Source organism: Mytilus californianus, unplaced genomic scaffold (assembly GCF_021869535.1).
Source record: "Mytilus californianus isolate M0D057914Y unplaced genomic scaffold, xbMytCali1.0.p SCAF_4, whole genome shotgun sequence".
Taxonomy (NCBI): Eukaryota; Metazoa; Mollusca; class Bivalvia; order Mytilida; family Mytilidae; genus Mytilus; species Mytilus californianus.
Window position 1 is genome coordinate 7,494,687 of NW_026262690.1, and position 26,722 is coordinate 7,521,408.

The following is a 26,722-nucleotide window of genomic DNA, read 5'->3' on the forward strand; positions in this document are numbered from 1 at the left end:
AGGAACAAGGTTGGAATCTAAACAAAACGAGTTAGTGAAGCCCGTCACATATTTATATCTGTCTCAAGCACAAGGAATCCCGTCAGTGCATAATCTTTATCAAGTGGGATGGAGACAATATGATTAGAAAGCCAAAAACGAATGTCGGCATCAAACAATAAAGGGCCTGGACATTACAACCATAACCATCAAGAATCACAGGCCCGTAGTCAGGCTGTTTCTGAGGGGAATTTTCAAAAATCAATTTTGTCTGAGAGAGCAATAACCTTATACATTACAGATCATCATTTTTCATTGTAAAGTACATTGGAATTTCAACAATGCTTAACGATGTATTTTTGACAGAAACAAATTGCAATCATATTTTCTTTATTCATATCGGTTACAACAAAATAGTCAACAGCTGAGGACGTCGAAATGAAAATTTAATTTTAAGCCAGGCAGTTGACATGAATTCAGAGAAGGCCCCATAATATTTATATTTATTCTCCTGTAACTGATGAATCGACTTTTATCACAATATTTGACTGACTGGTATGTATAACTGTTGGTCGCTTCCTGTTTTCCATAACCAATATTCTATTTAAAAAAGAAACACATAACAAACAGTTTACAATTATGGTTAACATAAAAGGTAGTTTCGACTATAATCTTGAAGCCGCCGGGCCTCCCTAAAAAAAGAAGAAAAAAAAGACAACTGTGAGAGCATGAAAATCAAAAGGCCTAAACTGAAAATCCTTTTTTTTTTATCAACATTGCTTGATGAAGTCGTAAAAGGGAGGTGTACGATAGCAAAGATACAATCGAAGTTCGAAGAGAAACCATGGCAAAAATAAAACAAAAAAACGACGAAAAGAAAACATTGTACAAAACACTACACAAAAACTAAAAACTAGCAACATGAACCAAACGACGAGCTGGCGTGATCTCATAATGTTCGGAAGGTTAAGCCAATTCTGCTTAAAAGTAAATACAAATTATAATGATAAAATTAACTCTGTGATGTCAGAATCGAAGAAAAGAGGACGAATTGTGTGACGACAAGTGGAACATCCGTGGTCGTCTGTGAGACAGCTAGATATTCAATAAAAGTCAAGCAAATCATGATGGCTTCCGATTGCTTCAATACCTTTTCAGTTCCTTTGTAAGCAGCAACCATGAATCATGATAGGAAACACGAGGTCGAATATCGTATCAACTGGGAGATGTAAACTCTCCACACGAAAGAGTAGTCCGAGATTACTCTGACGTCTGGCGGCCTTTTAAGGATTTGCTGTCGCTGTCTTTAGAAAAAAAACTCATCTTTTTCTACTCAGTATAAAGTATGATTGCAATGACGTGGATATAAACAATTATAGGTCACCCTACGGCCTTCAACAATGAAAAAAACCATACCGTATAGTCAGCCATAAAAGGCCCAGACATGAAAAGTCTGAAACAGTTCAAACGAGAAAATCAACGGCCTAATTTATAACAATACACTTAACGAAAACAAATATGACAGACATGAACCAACGACAACCAATGAATTACAGGCTCCTGAGTAGGACAGGCATATAAAGAATATTGCGGGGTTAAACATGTTTATGAGCGCTAAATGACGAGGCAGTGATGTAACATAAAAACATAAGAACAAAGTTTAAAAATCAGTTGCAAAAGGCTCAACTGAAAAGATTGTCACGAAGCACAACTAACATAAAAACAATAACGCACCGATATAAAATTCTCGCAGTTACTGAAAGCCTGTTCAAATTACAACCTAATAAATAATCATGTTCTCACAGGCTTATTTATTAGTCATTACACATCAAACGATTTCTGGCTAAAGGCATCATAAAAACGCATGAATTTGTGCAGGACAATTTAGAACTCGTTATATGATTTTGACGGTTGTTCAAAATGAGCGCTATTTAATAATTTCTGGGTATGTCTATTTTGGTGATTGTTTATCGTTGTGTTGCTGTCTCGTTTAGGTTTATCTGGCATTTTATTTGATTTATAAGTAGGATATTTTGTATGATCGGCAATGATTTATAAGTAGGATATTTTGTATGATCGGCAATAGGAAAAAGCCTATTTTTTACTAAATTACAAATGATCTAATTTAAAAAAAAAAAAAATGAAAAGCGGATAACACGAAAGGGCTACAATTACTTAAGGTGGTTTTATACTTACAATGACAGAATGATGCCAACACCTCCAATTCCAGCCCATATCAAGAATGTAAGTCCTCTATATATAGTTACTGTGGAATCGTATATTATACCGATAACCACTGTACCAAATAAACTAGAAAACGATTCTACAGCAGCCACTCCAGCAAAAATAGATCCTGAAATTTATTGCAATAATTATTAATCAATTAATGCATATTTAAGTAAGTTTTTAAATTTGAAAATGACTAAATATATTGTTTTTATGATTCTGATCCATGTTGATATCATTAGGCTACGTTTTATTTATTAGGCTTTATTTTGACATAGTATTTTCTAGACATGTCTTTCCGAATGTGTATTGTATATGATTAAATCTCCACGATTGTCTTTGTAACCAAATACCCATGTTCTCAAGTTAGATTTAGGGTATAAACCAATGAAACAGCATCAGGTCATTGTGGACTTCGAATTAGTTATATTTTGGTATTCCATCTGCTGTAAATATTATTTTCCCTTTTCGTGACTCGCAGAGTTATTATCATTATATACTATTGTTAAGTGATGTTATTGCATTGAAGGAACAATTTTCAATTAGTTACTTTTTGTTAGAAACTGTTACGTCGACTTTTTTTTACCATAACAACCAAAGACATTATATTTGAGGAATTTTTTTCAAAACAACATTAAGATAAATTTTCGCTGAGCTTGGGTTATGACCCATAATCAAAATTTCTGTTTCCTAGACATTTTGACGTTAGAATCTTGATAAAGTTGTGATTCATAAATGTGATTCGCGAAAAAAAAATAAATTTCAGTCTGTTTTACTGAGGTGAAAATCGGTTGAAATCTAGAATAAGCTCATAAATCAGTTTGTGTAACATCAGGCCGTTCGTTTTCTTGTTTGAATTGTTTACAATTTGTTATTTCAAAACCTCTTTACTTATAGCTGTCTGGAATAGGTTTTGAACATTTTTGAAGGTCATAAGGTGACCTATATTTTTTTAAATCTACGACATTTGGTATCTACGGAGCCCCGCTAGGGACATGCAAAGGAAAAAAAATATATTGTGCGCACAAAATAATATATTGTGCGCACAATTTAAATATATTGTGCGCACAAACTAATATATTATGCACACACAATAATATATTGTGCGCACAGTTTAGATATATTGTGCGCACAATTTAAACATATATTGTGCGCACAATTTAAATATTTTGTGCGCACAACATAGTATATTGGATAACTATATTTGGTATGTGCATACCTAGCAAGGTCCTCATGTTAGCCTGTCAAACAGTTTTCACTGGACCTTGACCTCATTTCATGGATCATTGAACAAGGTTAAGTTTTCGTGGTTAAGTCGACATCTCGGATACTATATGCAATAGGTCTTCTATATTTGGTTGTAAGGAATTATTTTAAGGTGTACATGTCCAACTGGCAGGTGTCATCTGACCTTGACCTCATTTTCATGGTTCAGTGGTCCGGCAAAGTTAACTTTTTGTGTTTTGGTTATATTTCTCGGATACTATAAGCATTTAGTTAAATATATTTGGTGTATTGAATGTTTGTAAGGTGTACTTGTTTGTCTGGCAGTAATCATCTGACCTTGATCTTATTTTCATAGTTCATTTGTCCATGTTATTTGATTCTTGTTTGGTCTGTTTTTCAGATATTATAAGGAATAAGTGAACTATATTTGGTTTATGGAATGATTGTAAGGTACATATATTTGTCTGGTCGGTATCATCTGACATTGACCTTATTTTCATGGTTTATTGGTCAATGTTAAATATCTCAGATTTGGTTTGTTTTTCAGATACGATAGTAATGGTATAGTAGAACTGTATTGTATGTATAAACTAATTATAAGGCGCGTATGTCGTATAAGGTTTGTTTCTGGGATACTTTTAGCTATTGGTTAATGTTAATTTAACATAATGTTAATTTTATGTAATGCTTGGGGTATACACTTCCTTTTTTTACTTTCAACATAAATTCAATTATGAACACAAGAACAGGCGAGACATTTCAGTGTGTCCACTCTTGTTTTTCAGTATGTCTATGCAGACTTATATATATGAGAAGTCAATTGGATATGTATTGATTGATAATATCCTAAACCAGGGAACATGCTTCCCATTTTTTGCAATTGAATTTAAACTAGCTTCCAGTACTCGAACAGCGATACTTTGTTTTTTTTTAATTATAAGTTTTGTGCCTTTTCTTCATTTAATAAATTCATTTTCAACTATTTTTACAAGTTATTCTTTTTTTGTGCTGTTTCAGCTTTATCACAGTTTTGTGGATGATTGCTCGTTCATAAACATGTTTAAACTATGACATTTTATGTTTGCCTGTTTCAAGTCAGGAGTCCGTAATTCAAGGCTTGCATCGATACCCGTCTGTCAAATTTGTTTTCGTTGATTGTTTCTTTGTATGAGCTATGATGGATATGTAGTTTTGTCATTGACAATCGCACCGATCTCGATCAATCGCGCCATAAGTATTTGAATAAATAATGCACCAAAACGGACCATATTTGGAAAAAAATGAATCATAGTTGTTTCGTTTGTTTTTTCAAAATATTCCACTGAGGTATACATTTTCATTGACTATTCCTAAATTACTTTTTACCATTTCAGTTTCATAATGTATACGGACAACATTCTGTAAAATTTTATCATGAAATCAATCAAAAATATATTCTTGTGACCTATTGACATCTCTCTTCTATTAATCAGAACTAAAACTTGACCTGAAACATTTTTACACAACTCTTAAACAGTTTACATCATAATAAGCATACTGTTCTAAGTCAATTGCCTGTTGTTCAGTGATTGTCGTTTGTTGGTGTGGTTCATAGGTGTTTCTAGTTTTGTTTATAATTAAGACCGTTGGTTTTCCCGCTTAAATTGTTTTACAATAGTCATTTTGGGGCCCTTTGTAGTTTGCTGTTTTTTGTGAGCCAACGCTCCGTGATGAAGGCCGTACTGCAACCTTTAATTGTTAACTTTTAATACATTGTGACTTGGATGGAGAGTTGTCTCATTGGCACTAATATTACATCGTCGGATTTGTATATGTACTCAGTTTTACCTTTATTTGATGGTGAACTTCTTATGAATGTGACCTACCGAATTAGACTTAATACCGGGTTTGTACTAACATGAGCAACATGACGGGTGCCTCATGTGGAGCAGGATCTGCTTACCCTGAGATCACCCCCAGTTTTTGGTGGGGTTCGTGTTGCTTAGTCTTTAGTTTTCTATGTTGTGTTTTGTGTACTATTGTTTGTCTGTTGGGCTTTTTCTTTTTTAGCCATGGCGTTGTCAGTTTATTTTCGACTTATGAGTTTGAATGTCCCTTAGGTATCTTTCGCCTCTCTTTTCTTAGACTGATCACACCGTCACATTTCAATAATGAACAGTGAATTTTAGGTCAAAACCGTACTTAAACATGATCAAACATAGTAATCTTTTAATAAAGAACTTGTACGTGTACTTAGTTTTAAGTCGATTTGACTTACTTTTTTTTACACTTTTACAATGATATCTTCAGAGAAATCACAGAATTTATTTAAGTTGATGACACTACAACTTCATCATAAACTACTAAAACATTTATCCTAAAAAGAGACGGACGGATGGACGGACAAAAAGACTTTTAAATATAATGACCATCTTATATGGTCTTATATATTATATCGTCGACGGGAAATAACAAAATCAAAGTCGTGAATTGAGCAGCATGTCATTCTTGTGTCAATCAACATAATCCAAATCTTTTGATTTGCAGACATAAAGTATAATGCATAAGCACTAATAGTAGTTTTAAAATTGTCACAAGAGAATAAGTAAAACCATATTATCAAATAAAATTGATAATGGATATGGGGAATGTGTCAAAGAGATAACAACCCGACCAAAGAGCAGAAAACAGCCCAAGGCCACCAATGGGTCTTCAACACAGCGAGAAAATCCCGCATTCGGAGGCGGGCTTCAGCTGGCCCCTAAACAAAAATGTGTACTAGTTCGGTGAAAATAGACGTCACACTAAACTCCGAAACATATAAATGAACTAAAATTCAAAAACATACAAGACTAACAAAGGCCAGAGGCTCCTGACTTGGGAAATGCGGCGGTGCTAAACATGTTTTATGAGATCTCAACCCTCCCCCTATACCTCTAGCCAATCTAGAATAAATAAACACACAGCAATACGCACAGTAAAACTAGGTTTAAAAGAAGTCCGAGTCCGATGTCAGAATAGGTAACAAAAGAAACTAAGCAAAATGACAATGATACATAAATTAACAAAGGACTACTAGCAGTTACTGACATGCCAGCTCCAGACCTCAATTAAAATGATTGAAAGATTATGTCTTTATCATATGAAAATCAAGCACAATCCCTCCCGTTAGGGGTGTAGTGTCATACCATCATAAAATATTTGAGAAGAACATAACCCGTATCATGCCAACAACTGATTTTAGAATAAATGTGTTTATTTCCGATGCAAAGACCCTATGAGTGAAGCAATATTAATACCAACATATGCCATCTTTAATGACCTGACAACAGTATCGTAACTATATCCCTTCTGAATAAGTCTGTTTAAAAGGTTTGGTTAGCTTTTGAGCTGTCAAAGTCTATATAAGTTCGATAGTGACCTCACTCTAATGCCAAGTCTGTTTCAAACTGTTCCAATAAAAACCGATACAAAGTTTCAGCTTCAAGCGCATCTGTTGGTAAACCAAGTTCTATTTCTTCCATGTATAAGTTTGCGAGATCGTAAATGTCTTCATCGCATGGTAGACTACAATACGTAGATTGCTCTAAACAAATTTCGACTTCATCGATGTCAGGGCTACGAACATAGTCACGTGTTTCGTATGTTCCGAGTTGCTGTCTGCTTGACGTACATAAACATAAGTATATGCTATATACATTTCTTTACAGTTTTTTAAATGAAAACAATTAATTTCATCACTATAAATGAATTTTATGTCGGAGTACTGCCTCGTTATGCCATTTAATTTGTTATTCAAAAAGGTTTTTATTCTAGTGTATAATAAAAGCTTAACAAACAAATATTCGAGTTTAAAACAAATGGCTAGCCTTAAAAGATTGCATATATAAAAAGATTAACGGACTTACAATTTTAAGCCTTGAAAATTGGACCGGCGGGCAGACAGAAGTTTAGAGGGCACTCTTAGTTTTACAAAATTGGGTATATGCCCATTAATGGGTACAATATCATGACTCTTCTTTTTGTTTATCCACAACTACATTAACAGTGGACTTAAACTGTTTTCCTTTTGTTTCGCTTGGTCTATATGATTATATTAGCAAAAAAAATGAGTTGTTAAAAAAGGGAAAGGGGAAGGATAATTTTGATTGAAAATAAATACATGAATCAGTCTCAGGAAACAGAATCTTATCAAGTTTTTATGAAGAGGATCTCCTGAAAATAAGCAATCCTCTTTAATATTTTTAAAAAATGTCATTCAAAACTGTGAGTTTTCTTTTCTATAAATTCCCCACCACGATTCAATTCTTTTGTTATATTGGCTTGTGTCGTAAACAAACGCACTGTTATTTCGAGCATACGTATCATTATCATTGCGTCGTTAAAAGAAACTGCATTTCAGCGACCTTACTATTTTCGGTACCAAGATCTCCTCTTATCACCATAGATTCTTACTTCTGAAGAATAGCTTTAACAAAATACCCTGAAATAACCCGAGGGTCACTACTAGTCTGCCCTGCCTCCAACCATATTATCAGTCGAGAAAAGCCATATATGCACCCATTTATGCATATTCCAAAAGGTTTAAGTTTATCTTAGGAATCCAAATGCCATATGAAGTTTGGCCCTTTCGAACAATATTCTTTCCTATATAATCGACCTTTTCGTCGCATTTCAACTCCTTTATAATTTGCATCAAAATTCGCACATCCTCTTTTTGTATAGTTAAACCTGCTTGTCTACATTTCATAAACATCCAGCGATAACGATGAAGCCTTCCAGATCCCTTAATGTTGTCTTCGATGAAAGCAACGACATCTTCAAGTGGCGTGTTGTGTTTTCGACGAAATAAACGTAGCTTCTTCAGTATTCGTTTCAGGTGTCGGTAAGAAACAATGCAGTGATGATATTTTGCTAAAAGTGGGAGTATTTCCATGTAATCTAACCCCATTTCAAAATATCACGTTGAAAAGGAGACATTAAAGCGCCGTACCATGTGTAAGCTCAATGAATTTGAGCGCACAATATATTATTTTGTGCGCACAATACATATAAGTTGTGCGCACAATATGTTTAAGTTGTGCGCACAATATATTATTTTGTGCGCACACTATATTATTTTGTGCGCACACTATATTATTTTGTGCGCACAATATATTTAAGTTGTGCGCACAATATATTATTTTGTGCGCACAATGTATTTATTTTCTTTGCATGTCCCTAGCGGGGCTCCGTAGTGGTATCTGCCTAGTTGACAATCATACCACATCTTTTTTGTTTGTTATAAAGCAGTTTACAATAAAAAATATAACTACTTCAATCTTAAACCGACAGGATTTCTCTTGATATAACAATGACAAAAAGAGGGAGAAAAAATATAGTCCGAAGTATCCACTCTTTTTTCTTTGTACATGTTTAGTAACATCCACTTCATTTGGAACTCTGAGTTGTCTTATTGGCAATCATGCCACATTTCCTTATTTTTATATTAGTTATATGTATTTAATCTTTTATCAGATTCATATATTAAGTGTTATCTTACCTCCTATACATTTCTAGGAATATGATTGGTTAAAAGCAACCGCGTGGAGATCGTGTATATTTCATATGGGGTTAGTAGGCGTGGTTTATTTCAATACACGGTTAGTAGTGGTGTTACGTCCCTTTGTGAAAACAACACGGTGTTGAGGGAAAATCTGAAAGGTTTCAACAGACGAAAAATTTGATGATGAACGATTGAAAAAAATTCATAAAACACATAGAAAAGCTAACAAGTTGTTATTGTTGGCATTTGTTTGTGTATAGACCAATGGAAGTAGGTTCTTAATATAGAAGACTTGATCACTTTGATAGGCCACTAGTCTAAATACCACATGTGAAGATAGTCGGTAAGATAAATTCGTTACACAGTGTGCTAGTGACCTAATACGATATATATGGAATTTACTGACCCCATATATATCGTATTAGATCACTAGCACACTATGTAACTAATATTATCATTATCATGATTAGGGAGGGAATTCCTTATCCTCATGATCTAAACGATACCTTATGAATCCGGGAAGTATTTCACAACGGGCTTCATTCAAGGTCATTGATATTATGATCCCAAAACTTTTGGGGATGAGTCGGATATTGTTGGCTGGTACTGTCCAATGATTGTGACAAGTCTTGTTATCCTTTTTAAGTATTACTTATAGATTCCTAATTAGAAACCAATCCCACTTGATTTCTTACAGAATACCTTGCTTTTCAGGCGGTGCCATCCGGGACATTATCCCTCTGATCATTGGCATTGTCACAATACATCCTATACTGGATATAGCAGCTGAAATACAATGTTTTCATTCAGTACAAGCTAATATAGAGATACAGAAAATGAAATAAAACTATGTATACAAAAAAGTATCGACAGATACATCAAATGACCATATTTTTTTTATTTTAGAAAGATATTAACACAATATATAGTGTCAATTATATAATCTACATTTAGATTCTGAGCTATTTTCGTCCTTATTTAATCTATATAACAGAGAGAATGTTTTAAAGTACTGATTTGAATGTTAAGCACGTTTTTGATTTACATTTCTAGTTTGCCTAAAACAAATCCTTATCTGAATGATGTGAAACCAGTTATTTATGTATTTAGCAGTATTTCAACATACCTATATACATCATCAGATTTGTCTTAGCCATTCCTTGTATGATTAATGCTGCTGTGGTGGTTATACATCCAACAAGAGATATAACCTCATCTGTAGTACAGACCTGTAATATTATTATCAGAATTACTCCGCCTATGTTCCAGAGAATAATTCTTATCCCAGTGTATAGTCCAATTGTAATAGAGTTCCAACAGAAAGGAGCGCTGATAAAATACAAACTATCCACACTCGACCTGCTTAAAGTAGTCAGTGCCGACATTGAGAATGTAATTATGAGAACAACAAACACCCATCGCTTTCCGAATGGAGAGAAATTACTTCTATAACAGTCGAATACTCTCTGCATGTTTTGGAGAATTGAAACATTTGATCGTCTTCTTGATATTGGCAGTGTTTCTTGTACCATGGTCAGTACACATAGAAATGGAATAATTGCTATAATGACTGCTATAAACTGGGGATAATGATATCCATTAGTCCATGTGATCAAATATCCTGACAAAAGAGAGGCTCCAATAGCCCCCAATCCAACTCCACCATCAAGAAGACTTATAATGAGAGAACGACCTTTTCCAGGTGTCGTTGTGTCAGCAACAAAGCAAAATGACATTGAAAGTGTTGCAACCCATGCACCAGTGCACGCTTCAATCATATAAAAGATTAACATCAGTCTGACATTCATTTTATAATACATTCCTACCGCACACAAAATATTCTTTATTATCGTCCCAGCTAAAGGTACAATAAAGAATAGTTTTCTACCATGGACATCACTATATGTAGCAAGATTTATATTTATTAACACACCGGGAATAATGAAAGCAAGATTTGTATATATGGCCCATTTGGCTGAAATTTGTTGTATACTGGATTCTATGAAGTATGCAATTGAGGATTTATTTACATTACACGATGAAAGACTTCCGCTCAGCGAATGTGGGACGCCGGGATACTTCTCTTCCAAGAAATAAACATATGTATATTGTCCAACCACATATAAACTTAAAATGTACGACAGCATATGTAGGAATGGTATGCTAATTAAAATGGAAAAGGTCAGCCATCTTGGATATCTAAGTTTAATATCTTCACAGTTTTCTTTATTTACCAATAATGGTGCCTCCTCGGATCGATCATAGGCTACCTTGGATGTCATGCGAGTCCTGATAATAAAAACCAATAAATAAATAAACAAATAGTTCATTAAGTAAGTAAGTAAGTAAAAATTTATTTTGATTCGGCATATTGACAAACATACTACAACATAAGATCTAATGAGCTTTTCGCCGAATATAAAAACATATGCAATAACAAATAAAACAAAGGCATACAGCATGCAAATAAATAGTAATAAAACAGCACCACATTTGACTCTAGCATATAGTTATACATGTATCTTGCTAATACTAAAAACATATATATGAAGCACTAATACAGGAATTATTTCAACTTTTCATTTAAAAAATTATCTTAATTTGAATGAAATTGACATTTAGTCTGTGAAGTGCACAATGGTCCAGCTATTTGTAAAAAGTATGTCAGGCGTCAGAGCAATCAACGAACCCAGCAAGTCCTAAAAAGGCCATTACATGTCAGAGCAATCGCAGGACTATTTATCATTATGAGTAAAAAGGATAGACAAGTTATTTGAAATGTAGCCAAATCTAAAATATTTTTGTTTTCAATATGAAAAAAAGGAAAGTATGCTTCATAATACGTAAATGAGACGGCAACAAATCATCCCTCATCATCTATATATGAATTAAATAGAAATTATCAGAGATCTGCCATCAATAGTATTAAAGTTCTCCAAATAAAAAAGACTCAAACAAACCCATTACGCAATGACATGATAAAAGCAACCCGACGAGGTTCCTGACTTGGGACACAGTGACATGGCGGGTCAGACACATGTGGTGGATTAAAATAGCATTTTTGCGTATCTTTCGGTTTAAAACCACTAATTCGGACCCGGTCTTAAAGAACTTACTAGAAAGTAGAATTAAAGTATTAAATATAAAATTTAAACAAATTTTAGATAGTTTCTACGAATTGCTGTAACTTTGTCAACAAGTAAGATATTTGGGTAATTTTAGTATGAAATGAAAGCTTAAGGACTTGAAATCACTGTAGAACCCTTGTCGAAAGTTTTTTATTAATAAAAATTAAAATAGGAGGACATATTTTCCCTGTTGTTCAGATAAGAGGTACCTGTTTTTGTACCACCAAACTTCCGGGAACCAGTGTGCTCTAATATGTAATTTAAAAAGCAGACTTTAACATAGAAAGCAAAGGGGCTTTGAATTACTGGTTTTATTCCTATTATCCTCAATAAGCGGTCAAACTCCAGAAAAAAACATGAACAAATATATTGAAACCGGTATCGCTAATTGCATAAGGTTATGTCTACCATTCAAGCGAGAAAGGTTTTCAAACTTAAATATATTAGTTCGATTTATAACACTATAATTTAAAAAGATTAAATATACAATAATCGACTCCTCTGTAAAAAAAAAACCCCAAAAACAACAACAACACACAAACACACACTCACATTCACAGTCTTTATGATAAACTTTTGAATACACAGGCCCGAAGATCAATTTCACTAAATTTTTTAGGGGGATTCTGTTGGCCTGTATAGAAGATTTTTATAGGCCCGAAAGCAATTTTACAATCCTGGGCTGGTAGGCCTGTGGTAAAGCGTGAAGACTGCATTCAACTTACTGTTAAGTAAAGTGATTGAAACTGCTTTTGATACCCCTTTTCGTTTAAACAGGCATAAGAGGGCATGAAGTTTACATTTAATATAAATATGACAATTGCATAATTTATAAGCCTTTTTTCATTTGTTTGTTTATGTTTGTTTTTAAGCCATTGGCCCATATGGGCGTAACGTACTTTTCATTAAAGTATTAAATATAATAAAGTGTAATAGATCTTACCTTTTATCTTCATTTTCTATACTCTGCATTGTATTCGGAACAAAAAGTGTATATACTAATTTTAAAATCTATATGCCTAGGCCTACTTTCGGAACTTTTTCTGCTCCAAAAAACAAGTTTCTGCAATTAGTATTACACTTCGATATTATGGAGAGTCTGTGTATATTATATATTTATAACTTTTCGATCTATTTCCTGACATTTGACTTATCTAAATTGATACCCGAAATGTTGATTAAAATATCATTATCTTAAACAAAGAGATGACTGAAAAGTAATTTGAATTGGTGTCAGCTTTAATACTGAAAACTGAAAATTTAATTTAGATTATCGCATAAAAATAAACGTTCATGGTGTATAAAGGTTTAGACTCTTTCTGGCCTTTTATTATTTAGAAATGAGTAATATGTTTTGTTATTTTTTATGCACTTGTCTCAAGTAAAAGTTGACTGCATTTTTGTTTTAAATACATAAATATATATAAATAATAAAAATACACATTTAATACTTCATTTGTTAGTTCGAAGCTCATCTTAATATACTAATTTTCCGTCACAGTTACTACAGACTATACATTTGCCACTACCATGACTTCAGTTACTACAGACTATACATTTGCCACTACCATGGCTTCAGTTACTACAGACTATATTTACCGTTACGGTAACACAGGTTAAACTTGACGGTCTAATTACTGCAAGCAAAATTGACCGATATAATAACTGTAACTTCAGACTATATTTACCATTATACTAACGTCAGACTATATTTACGTTACAGTTACTGCAGACTATATTTACTGTTACAGTAACTGCAGACTTTATTTACCGTCACAGTAACTGCAGACTATATTTACCGTTACAGTAATGTCAGACTTTATTTACCGTTACAGTAACTGCAAACTATATTATAGGATTAAACGCCTTTTTAAAGGAATTTATTGGTGTATAAACTCGACCAATTCACTCACAAACAAATAAAAGTCCGAAGAACTTTTATGATATGTTTGTGAGTGACTTGGTCCAGTTTATACACCAATAAATTCCTTTAAAAAGGCGTTTGATCCTTATAATTCTTTAAAATTGGAGATAAAGAATTGATTTTTCCACATTCGTAGCCTCTGTCACACGTATATTGTATATTTGTGTTATTGAATTGGCCTGGTGCATGAATATGTGTGTTGGTTAACGCAAAAATATGTACTCCGTGAAATTTGCTATCTTATAAAAAATATAAACTACAAAAATAGCCTGTTATCATTCAAATGAATGTTTTTGTGTTTATTATTTAATTTAACGATTAGCGCGAAGTGAACATAAATATTTTTAACGTCGAGCCGGATTGTGTAATTATCGCCGCCATCTTGTTTACATTGGTTACAAAAAGTAGTTCGGTCAACGTCGTCTATCGAAAAATAAACAACGTCAAGATCCACTACCGGAAGCCCTCTCGACCAATCATATTTACGTATCCCCTAATATGCAAACCATATAAGAATTATTTACTGTTACAGTAACGTCAGACTATATTTACCGTAACAATTACTGCAGACTATATTTACCGTTACAGTAACTTCAGACTATATTTACCGTAACAGTTACTGCAGACTATATTTACCGTTATTATATACTTAGTGGTAAATACAGGTATATTGTATGTGTAATACAATCAATGCCAATCGTGCTGTATCAACCATCCGTGATGATATCGATATCAGTCAGGTTACAAAAGCTTTATCAAACCCCTAATCTGTATGACGTCACGTCATCAATATCAGTCACGGTTGTAAAGGCTTTATCAAACCCGTAATATGTATTGCTTGAGAAAAAAAAACATGTACTAGAGGTATATAATAAAATGTATATGATATGGTTTTTTCAATATCACACCCCGTATCAACCCTCAACCAATATAATTCCTCGATCAGAGCTCTTGGGATTATATTGATGTCTCGGGTTGATACGGGTGTGATATTGAAAAAGCCATATGATATTCTCTATTTACAGTAACTTTGGACTATATTTACCATTACAGTAACTTCAGACTATGTTCGCGTTACAGTAACTGAAAACTTATTATATACCGTTACAGTAACTGCAGACTTATATACCGTTACAGTAACTGCAGGCTTATATACCGTTACAGTAACTGCAGGCTTATATTCTGTTACAGTAACTGCAGGCTTATATACCGTTACAGTAACTGCAGACTTATATACCGTTATAGTAACTGCAGACTATATGTTATGCCGTTACACTAACTGTAGAATATATTTACCTTTACATAAAATGCAGACTACAATTATGTTGCAGTAAATGCAGACTATATTTTCCGTTATAGCAACTGCAGACTTTGTTTATGTTACATTAACTGCAGACTTTAGGTGGTATGAGAGTATAAACGAAAAATGATAGAATTTTTTCATACTTTGCTAAAATGTAGTATTTATAGTGATATGTTCAAAAAGATAATAAAAATGATAGGTCACCGAGTTTTTTTCAAGCTACAGGTTATGAAAAAAATGACGCATTTTGTATGGATTATAAATCCTTATGTGCATGAAAAGTAAACTAAAGGACAGAACTGTGAAATAAAATACGAGAAGATATCTCTTAGAAAATACTTTCAGAATATCAAAAAAATTGGGTCACTATACTTTTTTTCCCTGCTATAACATAAAAAAGAAAATTTCTAAAGGAATATTCATAAAAATTTTCTTTTTTATGTTATAGCAGGGAAAAAAAGTATGATGACCCCTTTATTCTCGTATTTTATTATTGACTAAAACATCTTATAGCAAAACGAAAGACCGTTGTTCAATCATTAATTTCAAATTTTTTATCAGTACACTATATAGGAAACAATGTGTGATAACAGTAAATATACAACCTTAAGTTAGATGTCACAAAGTGGATCTACATGATCAAACTAATATATACCGTGATTAGAAAGAATGATGTATGTGTAATAGTTTAATGATGATGATGATGAGAACCGAACATATTTGACAGTCTTGTAAGTAATAACAATATCTTTCAGTTATATCTATAACACCCATATATGTTGTGTTTACATGTGTGTAAAACAAGAAAGCTAAAGAAAGTAAAGAAATTTCATTTAGTTGATTAACAAGTTCAGTTGTTAAATATTAAAGAAGACTTATGAATATCATCAATGATTTTAAATATAAGTATCAAATTGTTTTTGTAATTATAAATTGATATTGATATCGACAACATTTTTCTCATGATAAATCAAAAAACGGAATTATTTGACTACAAAACGGTAATAATAATAATAATAATAATAATAATAATAATATAATAATATGAAATTGTTATAGTTTTAGAGCATATAAAAGAAAATATGAGCAAGACAGAGAACTCAGAGGAAAAACCATTACTTAACAGCAACAAAATCGAATTCGTTAAGCTTAAATATCCAAGATGGCTGACATATTCCGTGGTAATAGCAATTCCATTATCCCATATACTGTCCTTCATGTTGAGCCTGTTTCTTTTAAACCAGTATACTTATTATAAATTCATGAAACAAGAATATCCAAATGCTTCTGATACATCCGAGAAGTTACCAACATGCACTACTAATACAAGCACTGTTGAATATCAACAACAAGTAGACGTACAGAAAATATCGGCGGAATGGAGCATGATTTGCAGTCTTTCCTATATTATTCCAGGAATGTTTTCCAATATCAATCTCGCCACATATAGTGACGTTTACGGTAGAAAACTATTTTTCATTATACCGTTGGCAGGCGGTGTGCTAAAAAGTGTACTTTGTGCAGTTGGGATTTATTATGAAATTGATGTGAGATATCTTTTGTTATTTTACATGATAGAGGTTTGTACTGGATCCTGGTTTGGAACACTTTCTATGTCCTTGTGTTTTATTGCTGACACAACAGAAGAAGGAAAAGAAAGATCGATCCTAATCGGTTTGTTAGAAGGTGGTCTTGGGATTGGCGCTTTCATTGGAACATTCATATCCGGATATCTGATATCATTAACCGACGGATTTTTCTATCCAGATGTAATTGCCTCGTGCGTTGTAAGCATTGGACTACTTCTTGCGTTAACAATGATTCAAGAAACTCTTCCCGAATCAAGAAAACGTAAACATGTTTCACCTTTAGATAACATGAAGAGGGTTTTAGAATGTTATTCCTCAGACTTCTCGCCAAAAGGAAAACGCTGGATGTTCATTTTATTGATATTTATCTTTTCAATGTCAGCCATTTCAAATTTAAGCAGACACAACGTAGAAACGTTATACGAGCTAAATGCCCCATTCTGTTGGGACTCGGTGAAAATTGGAGTATACTCGTCTATACGGATATGTTTCTTTTATTTAGGAGCAGTGGTTATAATAAAATTATTCCATTTTTGTTCATCAGATGAGGTGATAGCTTTAGCTGGTTGCTTCACCACATTAGCATCATTGATTCTGGAAGGCCTGGCACAGTCAGACCTTATGATGTACTTGTGTAAGTACTTGTTATGTAATTATTATCAGAACTAGTTTCATTATAATGACTATTTCATTAAAATTCCCGTTGATATTGCGGTGATATAATTTTCCACATCGCTATTTTCTTAGTTTTTGCTCTGATTGTTTTGTGTGTCATAATTTTCCATCTCAAGATACTGTACTGAGAATTGGTTTTCTCAGTCGAGTAAATAAAGAACTCAGATTGGCGTTGCCTAGGAAAGAAAAGTAAAAAAACCCAGATTATCTACGGTCTTATAACTTCAGGAAGTTTCTCGGCTTCTTTAATTTATATATATATCTACAAAAACATTTTTCTGTCATTAAAGATAATCGTCATTTGTTTCTAGGCTGCCGTTTCCAGATACAGTTTGTTTTGCAATTGACGTATATATTATTTCTAAGCTAGGTTTAATTCATATCATAACAAATCAAAGCAATGTATTTATTTACGTCGATGCTGATAGATTGGAAATGTTTCCATCGCCAATTGTTTAAAAAACTGTTGAGGCAAGTTAAAAGCATTGTATCGTAAACATGTTAGTTAAAGTCATATGAAACTTCAAATTTAAAAAAAAAGTTGAATATTTTTATATTCTTGAATGGCTAAGTTTTACTATTAAACAAGTGTACGTGAACTTTCTTGTATAACAAAATCCCTTATATTACCAAAATCTTCATTAATGTACTGCTATTGAATTATTGTCTTCCCGTACCCTAATTCGCCGACATTTTCCAGTATGCGTTGAGTATGCGTTGATCTTAACTATGAGACCTCTCGTTTAAACTTCGGCCACCGCACGGCGCAAGTGCGAGGGGAAACCCGTGATGAAAGACCACTGGGACCACTGGAACACTGTTGAAGGTAAATAGTAATAACCAAACACATAGGAACGCATGGTAAAATAAAAAAAATATCATGACCTTATCAATGCACTTATTTGTCACGTGCGGCACGTGCTCTGTGTTGATTGTTTATCAATGTCACGATCCGGTAAACTTCGGCAACAAACTCGAAAGTTAATTAGATTGCGATCTCTAAATGAAATATTATTTGTCGATAATACGTTATAGATTCGTAATAAATATTAAAAAAAAACGTGCACAAAGGACTTAGTTTAGTATATATGCGTGCATTGGTTCAATAATTTCGATAACATTAAAATAACAAGAAACCCGTTTCATATGACTTTAAGATTGTTTATAACCAAGCCAATTTCTATAAATTGTTGTGTCTAGTACAGGTACTTTCTGTAAATGTGTTAGTTGTAATAAGTTGTACTTATACCATGGCAATGTTTCCATTTAAGCTGCTGCCGCCAGTCTAGGTTGTATTGTAACCATGCCAATGTCCAGGAGCATAATGTCTCGAATGACACCAGCTAATAAACAAGGTCAGAAGATTTATTCTTTTTAATGCCATTATTAAGTTTGTACAATTATTTATTTATATTTAAAAACAACATTATTACCCGAGTAATAGCAAAATAAAGAAAGCCATAAAACTGACAAACAAAAACAATTGATACGGTTAAAATTTTATGTGAAATATTTCTTTCTATTGCAAATGGAAATCTTTTTATAACTAGCCATTATATCTGTCTCATGATTGGTCATATCATTTTCTGTTTGTTAGCGGATATTTCTATTAACACTTGTTTTAAGTATGATGATTTCACCAACAAAGGTGTACTAACTCATAAACTAATTCAGGAACACTACGACTCAAATAATCCCTAAACAAATTTTACAGTCACTGTCACAATTTGGTTGCTCGTTTCATTGTCCCTTTTTTACAGTCACTGTCACAATGTGGTTGCTCGTTTCATTGTCACTTTTTTACAGTCACTGTCACAATTTGGTTGCTCGTTTCATTGTCCCTTTTTTACAGTCACTGTCACAATTTGGTTGCTCGTTTCATTGTCCCTTTTTTACAGTCACTGTCACAATTTGGTTGCTCGTTTCATTGTCCCTTTTTTACAGTCACTGTCACAATTTGGTTGCTCGTTTCATTGTTCCTTTTTTACAGTCACTGTCACAATTTGGTTGCTCGTTTCATTGTCCCTTTTTTACAGTCACTGTCACAATTCGGTTGCTTGTTTCATTGTCCATTTTTTACAGTCACTGTCACAATTTGGTTGCTCGTTTCATTGTCACTTTTTTACAGTCACTGTCACAATTTGGTTGCTCGTTTCATTGTCCCTTTTTTACAGTCACTGTCACAAATTGGTTGCTCGTTTCATTGTCCCTTTTTTCCAACTTGCTATTACTTGTTTTACTTCTCTGATGAATCCCATATGTTCACTATGTCCCATTTGTTACAAATACTGGTTTGTCATGTTCCTATCTTTGACCGTTACTGCTGTATGTGACTTTAGATGATTGTTGCATACGTTGTAGGCGATACTTGTTTGGAGTTCATGCGACCCAAGATTACGTCAAGTTTAAAATTTGATTATACATTAGAACATACAAATAAATATTTATATTTCTGCTGATAGGTTCTGTTTTTGCTGGTGTTGCTGCAGTAGAGCTTCTATGTGCTCTGGTCGGGGGACTAATAATGAATGGTATCTATAAAGCGACTGTGGATGTCTACAGAGGAATGGTGTTTTTAATATGGGCGGCTTTCAGTGTCGTAGGGATAATACTTTGTTTGTAAGTAATATGTTTTAAAAAATTATGTTTCTACATGTATCAATAAATTAAAACCCAACTAATTATTATTGCTATACACCTCATGATCATTCACGGTCCTACATTCTGTTCATACCTATATTTTGGCATTGCACAATATCATGTATTTCTCGGACTGTTAATGACGTTTTTACACTAAATCTATTGGATGCTAGCTGTGTACTGGATTGATACTTTAGTTGAATATACAATAAGACAGGTGTATATCTTTTTAAAAAAGTCCTACATAATGACTCTTTTATGTGCAAGACACTCTTATACTTAATGACAAAATCACTATATCTACTATATACTAACATTCGAATGATAAATATTGAAACAACAAGCAACGTATCAAACATTTCTTTTGCAGATGAACGCATCACATTTATTAGATAGCGTCAACTGGGCTCATGCCAAAAAAAAAAAAGAAAACCCCGATGTAACTGCAAATAAAAATGCACACAAGAGTTCAACTGAATTGGATTTTTTTTTACAAAGTAACAGTAAAACGAAACTATTTAGGTTTTAAAAAATAAAAAAAGAACTGAAAAGCCAGAAATTTATAAACTTCATTGACAGATTTTGAACATATTAAAAAAAACATCGATTTCAAAAATATTTTTGTTTACTTGTACAGAATTCTGATAACAGGAAAGCGGAGAAGAAAACTTGAATTAAAGCAGGAAGAAACAACTATAAAAGTAGAATTCACAGCCAGTGAAAAGAAGTAGAAATACATGTACATGCTGACATACATGGGGAAAAGAGAAAGTGGAGAAATACATACTGTCTTACATGGTGAAAAGAGAAAGCGGATAGATTTATGTTACTTTTTTGAATACAATACAAGATGTTCAATCTATTTTTAAAATGTCCTTGTTACTTATTTCTAAGTAATTTTGTCAGTAATTCAATTTATAATAAAAATTCATCACTAACATATTTAAAAGTAATACACCAAGTATCGTATTAAGTCCAGATACAGAGGGACAAAATATGCCACTGAACATACTGGGAGTTGTATGAATTCCAAACAATAGTGAGATTGGGTGAATCCACAGGGTAATGTAACTATAAATATACCACAGGATGAGGTAACTATACATACAACACAGGGTGGGGTAACTGTACGTATATCACTGGATGAGGTAACTATACATACAAAATAGGGTAGGGTAACTATACATATATCGCAGGGTGAGGTAGCTATACATACAACACAGGGTGAGATAACTATACGTTAATCACAGGATGAGATAACTATACATACAACACAGGGTAGGGTAACTATACATATATCACAGGATGAGGTAACTATACCTACAACACAGGGTGGGGTAACTGTACGTATATCACAGGATGAGATAACCATACATACAACACAGGGTAGGGTAACTATATTTATATCACAGGGTGAGGTAACTATACATACAACACATAGTGGGGTAACTATACGTATATCGCAGGGTGAGGTAACTATACGTATATTATAGGGTGAGGTAACGATATATACAACACAGGGTGGGGTATCTATACATACAACATAGGGTAGGGTAACTATACATACAACACAGGGTGGGGTAACTGTACGTTTATCACAGGGTAATGTAACTATAGATACAACACAGGGTGGAGTAACTTTACGTATATTACAGCGTGAGGTAACGATATATACAACACAGGGTACTGTAACTATATATACAAGATAGGGTAGGGTAATTATACATGCAACACAGGGTGGGGTAACTGTACATACAACAGAGGATGAGGTAACTATACATACAACACGGGGTCGGGAAACTGTACGTATATAACAGGGTGAGGTTACTATACATACAACATAGGGTGTGGGCAACTATACATACAACACAGGGTAGGGTAACTTTACATATATCACAGGGTGAGGTAACTATACATACAACATAGGGTAGGGTAACTATACATATATCACAGGATGAGATAACTATACATACAACACAGGATAGGGTAACTATACATATATCACAGGGTGAGATAACGATACATACAACACAGGGTAGGGTAACTGTACGTATATCACAGGATGAGGTAACTATACATACAAAATAGGGTAGGGTAACTATACATATGTCACGGGGTGAGGTAACTGTACATATACCACAGGGTGGGGTAACTATACGTATATTACAGGGTGAGGTAGCGATACATATATCACAGTGTGAGGTCACTATACATACAACACAGAGTGGGGTAACTATATATATATATATCACAGGATGAGGTAACTATACATACAACACAGGGTGAGGTAACTATGCATAAAACACATAGTGGGGTAACTGTACGTATATCACAGGATGGGGTAACTATACATACAACACAGGTTGGGGTAACTATACGTACATCACAGGGTGGGGTATCTATACATAAAACACAGGATGGGGTAACTATACGTACATCACAGGGTGAGGTAACTATACAAACAACACAGGGTGGGGTAACTATATATACAACATAGGGTAGGGTAACTATCCATATATCACAGGTTAAGATAACGATACATACAACACAGGATAGGGTAACTGTACGTATATCACAGGGTGAGGTAACTATAGATACCAGACAGGGTGGGGTAACTATACATTTATCACAGGGTGAGATAACGATACATACAACACAGGGTAGGGTAACTCTACGTATATCACAGGATGAGGTAACTATACATACAAAACAGGGTAGGGTTACTATACATATATCACAGGGTGAGGTAACTATCATACAACACAGGGTGAGATAACTATACATACAACACAGGATGAGGTAATTATACATACATCACAGGATGAGGTAACTATACATACAACACAGGGTGGGGTAACTGTACGTATATCACAGGGTGAGGTTACTATAGATACAACACAGGATGGGGTAACTATACGTATATTACAGGGTGAGGTAACGATATATACAACACAGGGTAGGGTAACTATACATACAACATAGGGTAGAATAATTATACATACAACACAGGATGAGGTAACTATACATACAACACAGGGTGGGGTAACTGTACGTATATCACAGGGTGAGGTAACTATAGATACAACATATGGTGGGGTAACTATACGTAAATCACAGGATGAGGTAACTATACATACATGACAGGGTGAGGTAGCTATATAAATACAACACAGAGTTAGGTAACTTTACATACTACACATAGTGGGGTAACTGTACGTATATCACAGGGTGAGGTAACTATACATGCAACATAGGGTAAGATAACTAAACATACAACACAGGATGAGGTATCTATACATATATCATAGGACATGTAACTATACATACAACACAGGGTGGGGTAACTATACGGAGTTTGTCTCTCGTGCTGTGTGGAGGCCGTAGAAAGTTTCCCCGTGCTTGAGGTGTATGCTTTGTTTTTTGTTGTCTCTTTGACACATTCCTTGTTTCCATTCTCAATTTTTTTTTTTATATTTTTAAGTTATGGCTTACTAATATTTGAGATAAATCCTCTTATGTGTACTACATCATTATCACACTTTTAGGCCAGTTTGTGTACTAAAATTTTTATAAGACGCACGCCACCTATTCTTGGCCCCCATTGCTCGTGTGTGGAGGGGGGGGGGGGGGTGTCAATATACCGTTATCTATATAACAGAGCGCACTGGTTACCGGAAATGAAGATATACAAAAACAGGTACTTCATATATAAACAAGCCCTCCTTTTTAGATTTCATTCATATAATTTTATTATTAAAAATTAACAGTCAAAAGGTGTTCTACAAGGATCACCAGTCCTTCACCTTTTATTTGATACCTAGATTACCAATATATATTCTACATAGTTTGATATTTATACCTATGCGTAGCTATTTTTTTGTTTTAAATATATACTTCTTCCGTGATTCATCTTACAAAGTCTTCCCGAATATCATGTGCCCTATACATACGTTATTTCCTACCAAGTTATATATTATATATTTCGATGGCCCTGTGTTTGTCTAAATATTTGTATTGTTTTTGCACGCTTCAGTGTGCTGGCCGGGCTTAATTATGACAGTAAATGCTTGATTTCATTGCAAAATTTGTTTTATTGATATTAATTCGTGGCCTTGTTCATCAATTCTCAGTTTTGGCTTGATCGTCAGTTTGCAAAGAATTGCAAACCGGTACTAGTTTCCGTCTTAAACTTACAGTGAGGTGAGATTTTTTGCCCCGTGTTCAAGGCCTCACTGTGACTTTGAGATGAAGAACAGCAATAAAAGCGTTTTTCCATTTATTTTTGTGTATTTTGCTGTTCATGTACTGTTTTTAGTGATGGATGGACACCCCATATCCTTTCTTTTCTATTATATATTACAGAACAAGGTAACCATACATATATTGACTCGCTGGCAAAGTTTGTTAAGGCGGCACTTGTGCTTACTAACTTATAAATACGGTAAAGTTCCTCTCGACTTCACTGCTCTGATTGAAATGCATTTACATTTAAAAAACAAGAAAATTCCAACAACAATGTCAGACCAGTGTCAGATACAGATCATTGTGTTGTCTGGTTATGGATCTGTTATCTGTGTTTCCTTATACTGTTGTTCCCAATGATTAAGCTGTATTTATTCATCTAGTCTCCATCAACAAACACACAATTTAAAAGAAAGAGACGGAAAATAACAAACCAACAACAGAGTTAGGAAACACAGTCAACATATTCATAACCAAACAACTCAATGACAACAAACACACAATTAAAAGAGGGTGGAGGAAAAATACCCAAACCAACAATATTGTATGGAAACACAGACAACAAATCCATAGCCAAACAACTCAATGACAACAAACACACAATCAAAAGAGGGTGGACGAAAAATATCCAAACCAACAACATTTTAAGGAAACACAGACAACAAATCCATAGCCAAACCAACTCAATGACAACAAACACACAATTAAAAGAGGGTGGAGGAAAAATACCCAAACCAACAACATTGTATGGAAACACAGACAACAAGTTCATAGCCAAACAACTCAATGACAACAAACACACAATTAAAAGAGGGTGGACGAAAAATATCCAAACCAACAACATTTTAAGGAAACACAGACATCAAATCCATAGCCAAACAACTCAATGACAATAAACACACAATTAAATGTTTTTCATGCATGATCAGCACGTAAAACAGTACACCCATAAAAAGACAACCCAATGACAACAAACACACAATCGAAAGAAGAATGGACCAACATTAAACTGTTAAGTAATGCATTACATCGCATACAAGTTAAAGAGTGGCGCAATAAAACCTACTTTAACATGGAAGTATCTTTTAAACTACTTGAAAATATTAAGAATTCAAATCTTCTATCGTCTGATATGATACATGTCTTATGTGTTTTCCCAATGAACTTGGTATCTGGTAGATACAAAAAATTTAATGTCATAATTTAGAAAATTAACACTTAGTTACAAAATACAAATTATCCTTTACATCATTCTGGCAGGGAAATTGCAGTATTTTCATTTAGGTGGAATAAGAAGTTGTCACAACCTCTTTGTTTTAGTTGCTATCATATGTACAATAATTTATAAAATTATTGCTAAATTGTATCGCAAAAATATTAGAAAAAAAGAAACGAAAAGAAACAACATCAAAAACCAAACGCCACAACCCAAAGCAATTTGAAATTTGATAAAAAAAAAAAACCACGAATTTGATGACGTCTGTATATAGCTAACATAAGTATCAGCTCAACTGCATATTTATTGTGCACATCTATCTCCGTAAGTAAATTAATTATCATTTACACATATAAAATGAGATAGCTTTGTGTAACGATACAAGATACTAGGTCACATGTAACGATATCAAATCACATGACCATGATGAATCTCCAAGACGACAGATTTAAACCACAACAGTAAGTTTAAGTTAAAGTTAAGAAAGAATTTTTCTTTTATATTTCCACATGTTAAGGTTCTTATGATTAGACGGAATACATCTTAAGAGACTTTAGAGCGGATACACCTGTATTGAAATACATATTTGATCATAGTTCGATACAATGTCTCTGTTTTGCAAAATGTGTATAAATTTGGTACTCGGTGCAATTTTGGTACTGGCAAGTTATCTATAATTTGTCCGTATTTCGAGTAGCTTTAAACAAAATGTGCATCGGTCAACGCTTAAACACTTCATTTAAATTACAGAAAAAAGCATTCAATTCTCAAATATTACTTTTTTATTTTGGGGAATTTTGGCAATTCTGACAAATTTGTTTTTTTTATAATTTTGGCAATTTTTTTGGTAGTTTTTTTTAGCCAAATTTTAACCCGTGTGTAAGTATATTATCTAGGGTGGGTGTTATTTACACCCTGTTGATTAACCAATCAGATTACAACATTCTTGATTCACAAGAAATAAATACTTATACACCTTAATATAATACACAGGTATAAAGGCATAATTTTACAAAAGTTGTTCAAAGGAGCTCATTCGATCAAATCAA

At 33.6% G+C, this 26,722-nt stretch overlaps 2 protein-coding genes across 2 annotated transcripts; one reads left to right on the forward strand and one right to left on the reverse strand.

The window, feature by feature from the left end:
- Positions 1–408: 408 nt before the first annotated feature.
- LOC127699085 (solute carrier family 46 member 3-like) lies at positions 409–13,056 on the reverse strand. Its single transcript, XM_052202822.1, has 6 exons — positions 13,028–13,056; positions 11,191–11,245; positions 10,083–10,185; positions 9,659–9,742; positions 2,176–2,332; positions 409–579 (listed from the first exon to the last, which is right to left on the reverse strand). The coding sequence occupies exons 1-6, from the start codon at positions 13,054–13,056 to the stop codon at positions 483–485; spliced, it is 525 nt and encodes a 174-aa protein (XP_052058782.1). The 3' UTR covers positions 409–482.
- Positions 13,057–16,573: 3,517 nt separating this feature from the next.
- LOC127699086 (uncharacterized) lies at positions 16,574–17,569 on the forward strand. The gene is made up of 3 exons (XM_052202823.1): positions 16,574–16,772; positions 17,139–17,308; positions 17,564–17,569. Exons 1-3 carry the CDS (start codon positions 16,574–16,576, stop codon positions 17,567–17,569), a joined length of 375 nt encoding a protein of 124 aa, XP_052058783.1.
- Positions 17,570–26,722: the final 9,153 nt, after the last annotated feature.

Bases quoted from the DNA above. Each gene is read 5' to 3' on its own strand.
- LOC127699085 (XM_052202822.1), bottom strand. From the start codon at position 13,056: ATGCAGAGTATAGAAAATGAAGATAAAAG. The intron at 11,246-13,027 runs GTAAGATCTATT...TTTTATTATCAG, and splicing joins ATAGAAAATGAAGATAAAAG to GACTCGCATGACATCCAAGG. The intron at 2,333-9,658 runs GTATTCTGTAAG...AATAAATTTCAG, and splicing joins GGCACCGCCTGAAAAGCAAG to GATCTATTTTTGCTGGAGTG.
- LOC127699086 (XM_052202823.1), top strand. From the start codon at position 16,574: ATGAAACAAGAATATCCAAATGCTTCTGATACATCCGAGAAGTTACCA. The intron at 16,773-17,138 runs GTAGAAAACTAT...CAATGATTCAAG, and splicing joins CACATATAGTGACGTTTACG to AAACTCTTCCCGAATCAAGA.